Source organism: Manduca sexta, unplaced genomic scaffold (assembly GCF_014839805.1).
Source record: "Manduca sexta isolate Smith_Timp_Sample1 unplaced genomic scaffold, JHU_Msex_v1.0 HiC_scaffold_45, whole genome shotgun sequence".
Lineage (NCBI taxonomy): Eukaryota > Metazoa > Arthropoda > Insecta > Lepidoptera > Sphingidae > Manduca > Manduca sexta.
The window spans coordinates 1-12,597 of record NW_023595242.1 but is presented as its reverse complement, the minus strand read 5'-3'; the positions used below and the strand labels follow the sequence as shown (position 1 = coordinate 12,597).

The following is a 12,597-nucleotide window of genomic DNA, read 5'->3' as shown; positions in this document are numbered from 1 at the left end:
TTATCAATTAAAACTACGCTTTGCTGACTCAATATTGCAAGGCAAATTATTTAAATATCACGAGATTTTATGTATTTTTCTGGAAAAAATTCCGGCCCGAATAATAAATATAATTAATATTTATAATCGAATGAAATGTCTCTTTTAATTTTATCAAAATGAATTTTTTTAATCTTATTAACAAAAATAAAAAATTACCTTGTAATAATGAGACAGCGACTTACATTTTGGTAGACTCCGTCTAGATAACACCTCGACATCTGTGTGCTAGAATTGTGATATGCCTATTGGTTATTGTAGCTATCATGGTTACTTGGTAATAAAAAAGACTGAACTTTTCAGGTTGTTGAGCGCAAGTAGTGCCATGTATTAACAAAATTCAGTTTTCGAGGTGGTTATAACATTGTTCATGAGTTTACGTTTAGCATGAGACGAGCGACCAATCTGGTCATTCATTCATACGCAAAAAAATATGACTCTTTATATATTTTTCCTTGAATAAAATCATGAAAATTATAAGTTACCACTGATCAAAGCTGGTTACTTGCAGGATTATTTCACTTTTGAACGATTCAATAAAATATTATTGTATTTAGAAGCAGCGTAAATACTGACTGCTTCGGTAGGCTAGTGTTATTTGGGTTTTTTACTTACTATCAGGCCAAAGTCTGGAATTTGTGCCCGATATGACGATAGGCTCACCTCCCATCCCATTACGAAGAACAAATGTAAAACCATAGATAATTTCATTTTTTTTTTAATACAATCAATACAAATTTCTATCAAGATATAATAATTTAAATATTACACATGTGAATAATAATCGGACACTTTAAATTTCTTATAACTTTTGTATTTACGGCTGCCTTTATGAAGCTTCATCTTCTTTTTTGTAGAGTTCTTCATAAATCTTCATTCTTTGTGGGCTTAATTTTTTCCTGATTGACAAAGTTTTGTCTATGACCAAATAGCTTTCTCCATCTTCAGACATAGGTTGCCATTTGATTGGAGTAGAATTGTCCGATTCTGGAGTAGGGTTTCTGTAATAAAAAAATAATTACGTTATATTAAAAGCGATAAAAAAGACCCATAATAAAATGATGGATAAATCGTAATTTATTTTCAAAATCATACAGCTTATGTTAAAAACATCGTCGTCACGTCTTGAATAGTGATTTACTGCCACTGCAAGATTACATTATAGAGACGGAAATTACCCAAATATACTTGTCGCAATTATAGATCACATTATAAAAAAAAAACTATTAAAGTATGAAATAATTATTAAGTGTAGTCTTTTTCGTATTCACATCAGATTAGAAAGTAATCATAGTTGGGATCATAATCTTAAATTACATTGAAAACTAAATTTGCAATCTACTTACCCAAATTTAGCAAAGTTAGTCCACATTGACAGCATACAGTTTTGTACGAAAACATCGGTGCGATTATTTAACTCTTTTTGTCAATTTACTGCTTTTCAGCAGATAACCACCATCGTCGCCATGGGTGGCTCCAGCACGATTAATACCATAAGCAGTCTTTAGATAATTCAGATTACCATCGTAGCAGAACTCGTAGAAATATGTTGGTGAATTATATTTCGCCATACAACTAGCAGCAACATACACACCACCACAAAAATCTACATCTGAGAAGAAATCTATCGCGAAAGTATCTTTTTCTCCGCTATAATTTTCTATTTCTAGATAAATATTCTTTAACCTTGCTTCCATGTCCTTTTGCTCTTTTGCACTAATGTCAAAAGGAAAATAATCCAAAAAATTATGTTCTTTAGTCAATTTTTCGAGAATTTTCGGGGCGTTTGATACTTGTAAGAGACCTTCGCGTTCGCAAAATCCAACCATCACCGGAACCTTCGTAAATTCGCCTTCGGAAATAATTTTATAAGTAGACTTGCTTATAAACGGTTCCCAGTCGCCTTCCTCTTCCACACACGGAACGAAAGTGAAATTGATACCTCCTTTAAATGTATCAGTTTGTATTACACTCATTGATAACTTAATTAATTCCTCAACAGGTAATTTCTTTAAGTAATCTAGTAATTGATCGTCATTTGTTATGTCTTTCCCGGCTACCTTCGCTATTCTATACGCGTTTGCTTTTATTTTATTCCTATCTTTTTGTGCCCATTGATTCAATGAGGAACCTGATTGTATAATCGATTTATGAAACAGTCCTCGTGCTGTGGGAGATAACAGTAGGTACTCGACGGACGCACCTCCGGCGCTTATTCCAAAGATATATTCGATCTCCGCCAAACTTAGCAATGTTTTTTTGTACCCATTTAAGGGCTTGAACTTGATCTTTCAAGCCCATATTTCCTGCGGCTTCTTTACGATTGAGAGTGACGAAACCAAGCACACCGAGTCGGTAATTTATACTGACGACCACGACGTCTCTTTGCACTAGGAAATCTGGTCCTTCAGTTGTCGCATCAGTACCATGCCCGATGAGGAACCCCCCACCGTGTACATAAACCATAACTGGAAGCAGTGGTTTATTATTTTCAGGTAGCTTTGGAGAGTATACGTTCAAAAACAAACAATCTTCGTTTCCAATCACAGTACCAGTTTCTATGTCAAATTGAGGGCAAATATTGCATTCGTTTGTCACGTCTTTTATTCCTTCCCATGGCTTAACTGGCTGGGGTGCCTGCAATATAGATATTTTTCATTAATATGAATCTGTGTTTTACTTCATTCGCACGTCCGTCATTTTCGTAGCCTGATTTAAATTTTCCACAAGCAGGGCATCTAAAAAAAAATTCAAATGGGAGATCGATATGTTTGATAATAATATATTTCACACTATCTATTTAAATGTTTGCAAAAGTAAGGAAATAGGTGCTCTACTTCACCCATTAGTAAGGGCCATCAGTGCATAAATAATATGGTAGCGCCTACAAATTTTACGAAGATCATACTAGCAAAATTATGCAGTTCATTTATTTTATATCAAAAAAGTTCTTAGATTTAGTATTATTATGCCAACAGTCAAATAGCTTTAGACTTCCAGAACCCTACAAGTTGTAAATGTTTTTTGAACAATATCTAATTATTAGAAATTGGAGGTGCGATAATACAATTACTTGTAATTTAAATATAATCAACCCTTTTTTAACTACAAAATTTATGACGGTGATGTCCATTCACGCTGTCATTAGACGCCGTTTATAGACTGTGACCCTGAGTCCCTGGATTTGAAGCACTGCTCGGTCAATATTTGTGTAGGTTTTCTATCGCAATCTGCTAAAAGATACTGACTTCAAAAACCAGGCCAGCTTTAGGTCGCAAACGTTTTTTCGCATTTTTTTAAAGAACACTGTTGCGCTGGCCATCCCTAATGCGCCGAAGAAGACCAACGCGGGTTTTAGTTAGTACGCCAGTATGAGGTATACGGGAATTAGGGACTCGGACCAATGCTCGCTCGGATTGTTGCTTATACCTACTCCCGAGTGTCGACATTGGGCCGTAAGGCGATGAAACCAACATAACCGTTCCATTCACTCCCCAAGTTACGATAACGATAAAGCTTTTAGTGCCCGCGAAAAAAAATGTTACTCACGGAGCAGTAGAATATAATATTTATGTTCTGTGTGGTTACCCATAGATAATAACAACACTGCAAAATATAATCTTAAATTATGTGCGAAATAATTATATCCTTACCGCAAATCTCAATTCCCCGAGAGGTGGTTTCGCGTATGGAATTCCCTTGAACGTGTAGTAGACGAAATCATTATCAATTTTTGATATTTGACCTCTTAATTTTCCTTCCTGAACCTCCACAATTAGATCTGACATCTTTTACACTCAGGATTTACACTGCACTAGGACTTTCACTATCACCTAATTGAAACTGAACTACTTTGCCGAACTATATATACACAAGTATATATACAAATGAACCAAAGACAATTATAAATAAATCAGAGAGAATTATAAATAAACCAAAGAGAATTATAATATTATATGTCGTGTATTCTTTGTTAATAATTATTCACTCATACATGGCGATCGCGGTCTCGGTTGCTATTGAAATCCTAAAGGCGGTAGTGTTTTTAGTTAGTATTGAGATAAGCTTGGAAATTGACGTTGCAAAAAAACATGGCAGTGATAAATTCCCTGCAAATATCAATTATAATCAACAACAAACCATTAGAATATACAAAAAAATATGTCTACCTAAGAAAAAAGATTCGTATTGGTGAAAATAGCATCGAGCAAGAAATACAAATAAGAATACCATACACATAGAATAAATACTGGATTCTGAGAGAAAAGTTCTAAAGTAAAATGCCAAGAAATTTCAAAACAAAAGACCTGAATTCATATCTACTTCCATTTCTGACATATGGAAGCCAGGCATAGAAATTAAATACAAAAGCTAAAACTAAAATCAGTATTTGCCGAAGATTAATATACATTATTTAGTAATTTGCGGGTGGAAATTTTACTATTTTTATTTATGAGCCAATGTAATTGACCAATTGCATATGCGGCTGGTATGTGTACGACGTTTACGTGTGAGAGGAAGGTCAACTTTCGATCAACAAAAACTTCTAGACGTGAGTATTGTCTCAACAAGACAAGGGGACTTCTACATGGAACACACAGTGGAGAGCGTGTCTCTATGTAAACAAATGTTAAATTAAAGGGGACAAGAAGACCGAGTTTTTATTGCCGTCAGCCTCAATACAGTGTTCGCAGAATAACCTGCATCCAGCGATCCCAAATTAGTGACCCCGACGTGTGCTGTGTGTTATCACTACAGTTGTGTCAACGCATCGATCAACATGCAGTTTCGGTAATGTTGACGAGACGGCGGTGTATGCATTGATTGTACCGCCACAACTCCTAAATATTTGACTTTATTGGTCCAAGGAATGATTTGACTACACATACTAACTGATGCGTGAGGCGCTTGGACTTTCTTTTTCTTAGCAAAAGAATAACCTGGCTTTTGGAGAATTAATCGCGATGCGACATTTGCGAAACCACTCACCGAGCTTGTCGGTTGCGAACTGCAAATTGCGCACCATCTGATCCAGGTCTCTACGTTAAGTATAGATCGATGTGTCTGCGAAGAGAACATAAGTTCACGCTACATACAAATTATTTTGAGATGTTGGGACATTATGTTCTCACGGTATACTTGGAGCGTGATTTGTATTATATGAAAACGAGAACTTTAAACAAAAAAAATACCTGTACCCAGGTAGGATCCACAGATTAATTGCCACGCCATTTGTAACTTAGGTGTATATATTTTTTTTTATCCTATATAGTTTTGTTTATATTTTATAATTACCGGTAAAATTTATATGACTACAATTTAAGTAAGCCGTTTTATTAAGAAATAGAATTCCACAGATAATTAAGTTTCATTTAAATACAATAAAAGCAACTTAGTATCAAGATATTATAATTTTAAAATTAGAGTTTAAAAAAAATCAGACACTTAATTTCTTATAACTTTTATCTTTAAGGTTGCCTTTATTAAGCTTCATCTTCGTTTTTGTAAAGTTCTTCATAAATCTTCATTCTTTGTGGGCTGAATTCTTTCCTCATTGACAAAGTTTTGTCTATGACCAAATAGCTTTCTCCATCTTCAGACATAGGTTGCCATTTGATTGGAATAGAATTGTCCGATTCTGGAGTAGGGTTCCTGTAATAAAAAATGGAATTTATTTATATTGAAAGCGATAAAAAATTACAGCCCATAATACTAATGATAGTTAAATCGTAATGTATTTCGAAAATAACACAGCTTATGTTGAAAACATCATCGTCACGTCTGTGATCAATTTCCCCCCGAGGCAATTCTTGTGCGCTCGGTCTCCACACCGAATGCACGCTCATGTACAGGGGGATATTTGTCGCGGCCTTAGGCACACCGTTAAATGTGTATACCTCATGGTTGCCAATGCACATTATCAGAGCTCGCGAAAATTTCTTCGCCTTCTCCCCTCCCATCCTAAGTGTTCCTTATCCTTCCCACACACTTCCTTCCCCAGATATCCCCTCTCCTGCCCTTCAGGTACCCACAGTCGCTAAGCCGGGGAATCCCACTATCCCATTCGCATGTTCCCCAGGCGTTAACTGCAGGGTCGGATAAACAAAACTGCGAGATTATATTATAAAGAAGGGAAATTACAAAGATATTCTTGTCGCTGTTGTAGTTCACATTATAAAAAAAGTAATCTATTTTAATTCATCATCTTTTTCGTATTCACATCAGATTAGAAAGTAATCATATTTAAGAACATCATTTTAAGTTACATTTGAAATTAAATTTGCAATCTACTTACCCAAATTTAGCAAAGTTAGTCCACATTGACAACATACAGTTTTGTACGAAAACATCGGTGTCATTTAACTCTTTCGTCAATTTACTGCTTTTCAGTAGATAACCACCATCGTCGCCATGGGCGGCTCCAGCACGATTAATACCATAAGCAGTTTTTAGATAATTCAGATTACCATCGTAGCAGAACTCGTAGAAATATGTTGGTGAATTATATTTCGCCATACAACTAGCCGCAACATATACACCACCACAAAAGTCTACATCTGAGAAGAAATCTATCGCAAAAGTATCTTTTTCTCCGCTATAATTTTCTATTCCTAGATAAATATTCTTTAACCTTGCTTCCATGTCCTTTTGCTCGTCCGCTCTAATGTCAAAAGGAAAATGATCCAAAAAATTCTGTTCGTTAGTCAATTTCTCAAGAATTGGCGCGGCATGTGACACTACTAAAAGACCTTCGCGTTCACAAAATCCAACCATCACCGGAACCTTCGTGAATTCGCCTTCGGAAATTATTTTATAAGTAGACTTGCTTATAAACGATTCCCAGTCGCCTTCCTCTTCCACACACGGAACGAAAGTGAAATTAATACCTCCCTTAAACGAATCAGTTAGTATTACACTCATTGATAACTTAATTAATTCCTCAACTGGTAATTTCTTTAGGTAATCTAGTAATTGATCGTCATTTATTATGTCTTTCCCGGCTACTTTCGCTATTCTATATGCGTTTGCTTTTATTTCGTTCCTATCTTTTTGTGCCCATTGATTCAATGAGGAACCTGATTGTATAATCGACTTGTGAAACAGTCCTCTTGCTGTGAGAGATAACAGTAGGTACTCGACAGACGCACCGCCGGCGCTTACTCCAAAGATTGTCACATTATTCGGATCTCCGCCAAATTTAGCAATGTTCTTTTGAACCCATTTAAGGGCTTGAACTTGATCTTTCAAGCCCATATTTCCTGCGGCTTCTTTACGATTGAGAGTGACAAAACCAAGCACACCGAGTCGGTAGTTAATACTGACGACCACGACGTCTCTTTGCACTAGAAAATCTGGGCCATGAGCTGTTGCATCAGTACCGTGTCCGAAGACGAACCCTCCACCATGCAAATAAACCATAACTGGCAGGAGTGGTTTATCATTTTCGGGTAGTTTTGGAGTATATACGTTCAAAAACAAACAATCTTCGTTTCCAATCACATAACCAGTTTCTTTGTCAACTTGAGGGCAAATATTGCATTCTTTTGTCGCATCTTTTATTCCTTCCCATGGCTCTGCTGGCTGTGGTGCCTGTAACATGGATATGTTTCATTAATATGAATCGGTGTTTTACTTATTTCGCACATCAGTTATTTTCTTAGCCTGATTTAAATATTGCGCATGTAGGGCGAGTTAAAAGTTTCAAATGATAGAACGATAATAATTTTGATAAAAATTTATTTCATAGTATTTATTTTAAAGTTTGCAAAAGTAAGAGAGTAGTAGAGTAGGTGTTACATATAAAATAATAATAATATAAAATAATTGCACATAAATTTTACGAGGATAATACTAGCTAAATTATGCAGTTCCTTTATTTTAACCTTAGATTTATTTATCTTCACCATCATCATGCTCAGCCCTGTATTATATACTGTCCCACTGCTGGGCACGGGCCTCCTCTACTACTGGCAGGGATTAGGCCTTAGTCCACCACGTTGGCCTAGTGCGGATTGGTTGACTTCACACACCGTCAAAATTCCTAAAGAGAATGTCTTAGGTATGCAGGTTTCCTCACGATGTTTTCCTTCACCGTTAAAGCAAGCGATAATTCACAAAGAATACACACATAATTTTTTATTTTTTTTAGAAAACTCAACGCTATGTGGCCTTGGGTTTCGAACCTGCGGACATTTGTCTCGTCTCGTATTTATCTTAGATTTATTAATTTTATGCTAAAGGTCAAATAGTTTCGGACTTCCAGAATCTAACGAGTTATAAATCTTCTATAAACAAAAGAGTGTGCGATAATACAAGCATTACTTACTTATAATTAAAATATAATCAATCCTTTATTTTAGTGCATAATTGATGAAGTTTCCTTGTCAGCGCGTATAGACTGTGACTGTGGTCGGTCAACATTTGTGCAGGTTTCTATGACGATTTTCACGAGACGTAATCTGCTAAAAGATATCAGCTTCAGGCAGGCGGCCAGTCGCAAAAATTAAGCCAATACCAATAATAAATTTGTTATGCTACTCCCAATTTGGACCGAGATAATTGAAGGGGGGAAAAGAATTTAAACTTTTGATGATAAGACCAAATCGTCCACTTCATCGTAAGCGACATGGTTACCCACAGAACACAAAATTATTATAATTATGTACGTTCTGTGTAGCTACTACAAATAACAATAACACTACAAATAATCTTAATTTATAAAGTGCTGTGTGACGCTGAACTGCTCTAATTATCATATTTCACAATGTCCTTAAAACCGGAACACAACATTGCTTGCCAGCTGTTTCTTGTCGTCAGGAATAGACGATGCCTGGGTATCCAAACTGACTTACCTACCACCTGATACAATAATTATTACGGGAACTTATACCTAATGCTACTTTATATATGCGAAATAATTACTTATATCCTTACCGCAAATCTCAGTTCCCCGAGAGGTGGTTTCGCATATGGAATTCCCTTGAACGTGTAGTAGACGAAATCATTATCAGTTCTTGATATTAGACCTCTTAATTTTCCTTCTTGAACCTCCACAATTAGATCTGACATCGTTTACACTGCACAAGGACTTTCACTATCACCCAATTACTCAACTATGCAAAGAGAATTATAATATACAACTATGTATAGGTACAAATAAACTGTCTGTTAAACAAAATTGATAAAAGGTTATTGCAGTAAATACACTTTGCTAACAATTCATTCACTCACAGTTCGTGACGTGCCCTTATTTAGTTCATTCTCCATGTTTCATTCATATTTTGATTGGTAAGCCGTCGCGTTGGCCAGAAGTCAACATCGTACGATAGTCGATTACCAAACCATGCTTTTGATGTAGTACGTACTTCCCATACGAGATGGCGCTTATACAAAAGTTATAAACCTAAGCATCACTTATATCATTTCTATATTTAAAATTTGTTTATTTAATTCTTATCTATCTATATATATAAAAATGAATCCCTATTTCCCTTGGTCACGCCATCACGCGTGAACGGCTGGACCGATTTCACTATTTTTTTTGTTGTTTGTTATTGTCAGGAGAAGGTTCTTATGAAAGAAAAAATTCAAAAAACTGCGCGGAAAATTAGGAAATTTAATTTTGTATAACTGTCAATTGTTTGAAATAACTGTCAGCGATTGACAGAATGCGCGCTGCAAAATCATAGTTAGGACGGGACAACGTCTGTCGGGTCAGCTAGTACTATTATATAAAGCTGAAGAGTTTGTTTGTTTGTTTGTTTGAACGCGCTAATCTCAGGAACTACCGGTCCAAACTGAAAAATTCTTTTTGCGTTGGATAGCCCTTTGTTCGTGGAGTGCTATAGGCTATATATCATCACGCTATACCCAATAGGAGCGGAGCAGTAATGGCCAATCTCAGGAAATACCGATCCAAACTGAAAAAATATTTTTGAGTTGGATAGCCCTTTGTTCGTGGAGTGCTATAGGCTATATGTCATCACGCTATACCGAATAGGAGCGGAGCAGTAATGGCTAATCTCAGGAAATACCGGTCCAAACTGAAAAAATCTTTTTGCGTTGGATAGCCCTTTGTTTGTGGAGTGCTATAGGCTATATATCATCACGCTATACCGAATAGGAGCGGAGCAGTAATGGCTAATCTCAGGAAATACTGGTCCAAACTGAAAAAATATTTTTGCGTTGGATAGCCCTTTGTTCGTGGAGTACTATAGGCTATATATATATATATATATATATATATATATATATATATATATATATATATATATATATATATATATATATATATATATATATATATATATATATATATATATATATATCATCACGTTATACCCATTAGGAGCGGAGCAGTAATGGCTAATCTCAGGAACTACCGGCCCAAACTGAAAAAAATCTTTTTGCGTTGGATAGCCCTTTGTTCGTGGAGCGCTATAGGCTATATATCATCACGCTATACCCAATAGGAGCGGAGCAGTAAAAGCTAATCTCAGGAACTACCGGTCCAAATTGAAAAAATATTTTTGCGTTGGATAACCCTTTGTTTGTGGAGTGCTCTTAGTTATATATCATCACGCTATGACCAATAGGAGCGGAGCAGTAATGAAACATGTTGCAAAAACGGGGACAATTTATTAGTTTTGAGAGCGTCCGTTGCGTGCGCTGCGTAAACGGTTAAAGTTATGCAACAATGATGTATGACGGGATTGTCCCTCTTAAAAAGTTCTAAAAAATATATTATGAAACAAAGTCCCCCGCTGCATCCGTCTGCCTAAACGTGTTAAACTCAAAAACTACCCAACGTATTAAGATGAAATTTGGTATGGAGACAGTTTGAGACCCTGGGAAGAACATAGGCTCCCGGGAAACTACTTTATAACGGAAAACTTTAGCCTGAAAAACTTTATAACGCGGGCGGAGCCGCGGGCAAAAGCTAGTTTATTAATATATTACCATATGAGTTTTTAAGAATCCGAAAAATACATGAAAGTATAAAGTACTTATAGATAAAAAAAATATTTCTGTGTTTTTAAATATTTTCAAACCTATTGATTACTTAATCACTGTATATTTTATATTCAGTTTATCAAGTTTGAGATAATTCAAAGTAGATAACTAGGTTATCGGATTGGTCTAAAAATGGCGTAGTTTGCGATAAATGGTAAAAATGATGTAACTTTGTATTGGCGTAAGTCATGCGTAACATGTAAATATTTTCTTATAACAGTTATGACGTGATAACAAACGCAAAGCCTGTAATGATCGTTATGTTTGTAATATATTATGGTGTTATTGGCATGTAAATTCTTCCGTGTATAATGTACGTGAAAAAATGGTTTCTTATTTCTTTCTGTAGGTAAAACCGCTGCATCAACTTTCAAGTAAGTTGCAGAAATGATTACACCAAAACTCGGAGAACCAAATCAAGGTTAATAGTTTTTTTACATTTAAACATTGTTTTGTTTACATTTAAAGAGACCATATCGAGCCGAGACCAGTCCATAGATCATATTAGCAGCCACTAGCACAGTGAACGACACGAATTGTATTAATGGAATAAAAATATAGGCAAAAACCCTTAACAGCTCCGATATTTGAGTCATGTGACTTTATATATTTATCTTTAATCTAGCAGTGCGACTGATAATCATCTGTTACTACTCTGTCGTCATTATGAATGTTTTAGGTCAGAAAATGTGATGTTGCCGCTCGAGTAAATGATTATAAAATGCTATTTTCAAGAAGATAAGTATGTGGTTTCATTTTGTAACGCAATTTTTTAATGACCCGTGTAACTAGCTATTCATTGCATTATCCATCGATATAAAAATACTCATTTAAAGTACTTTATCTTTTGAAATGTAATAAGAAGCAAACTTAAATTTTACAGGGCATGCGTTACCAAATAAATACAAAAAAGGTTTATTCTCGGAGCGCGAATTGGACTAGCAGTAGACAATTGATCATAATTTTAATTTAACTACATAGCCAAATAAACAAGATTTATAATCGTCTGATAATCGTCGTTGCCTGCGATATATAGAGTAAAGAATGATTAAGATTTGGTAGAAGGAAAAATGGCATGTATGTGCGATACTAGCTATATGTGAAAATTTACTTATAATATTGTGTGATGCAGCTGGTAGCGATAATTGCTCGCCAACAGCCTAATTGTTTAGTCAATAACATTAAACCATTCTGTCTTATCATTATCATCATTAGGTTATAAAACAATAAATAAAATTAGTTATACAGTTTGTAAACGATAACAAAATGTCAATTTACATATTCATCCAACGATCTTGAAAAATGTATGAATTTGATTAGAATATTTATAAACAAAAATTATCATAAAAAAAAGAACATAAAATCATCTGAAAGACCATTGTTTTGTGGTAATTAGAACGCCTCACTAAACTGATTCAAATCCCGTTCAGACGAGCCGAGATAGCGGATGCGCACCTGTGTTCCTTCGTGAGAACCGGCCACGATCTCGTCACCAAACATACTTGTTCCGTTCCACAAGATATTGTCAACTCTACCTGTTTGACA

General features: G+C 35.4%; 1 protein-coding gene and 1 pseudogene across 3 annotated transcripts; both read right to left on the bottom strand.

Moving 5' to 3' along the window:
• Positions 1-602: 602 nt before the first annotated feature.
• LOC119188458 lies at positions 603-5,014 on the bottom strand (annotated as a pseudogene).
• A 374-nt stretch (positions 5,015-5,388) lies between these two features.
• LOC115444403 (esterase FE4) lies at positions 5,389-9,286 on the bottom strand. Of its 3 annotated transcripts, none has more exons than XM_030170169.2 (4): positions 8,974-9,242; positions 8,366-8,498; positions 6,335-7,629; positions 5,389-5,691 (listed from the first exon to the last, which is right to left on the bottom strand). In XM_030170169.2, exons 3-4 carry the CDS (start codon positions 7,456-7,458, stop codon positions 5,523-5,525), a joined length of 1,293 nt encoding a protein of 430 aa, XP_030026029.1. In that variant the 5' UTR covers positions 7,459-7,629; positions 8,366-8,498; positions 8,974-9,242; the 3' UTR covers positions 5,389-5,522. The 3 variants fall into 3 exon arrangements, with proteins under 3 accessions (XP_030026029.1, XP_037302857.1, XP_030026028.2); XM_037446960.1 differs by having other exon boundaries at positions 8,366-8,501; positions 8,974-9,107; XM_030170168.2 differs by lacking the exon at positions 8,366-8,498 and having other exon boundaries at positions 8,974-9,286.
• Positions 9,287-12,597: the final 3,311 nt, after the last annotated feature.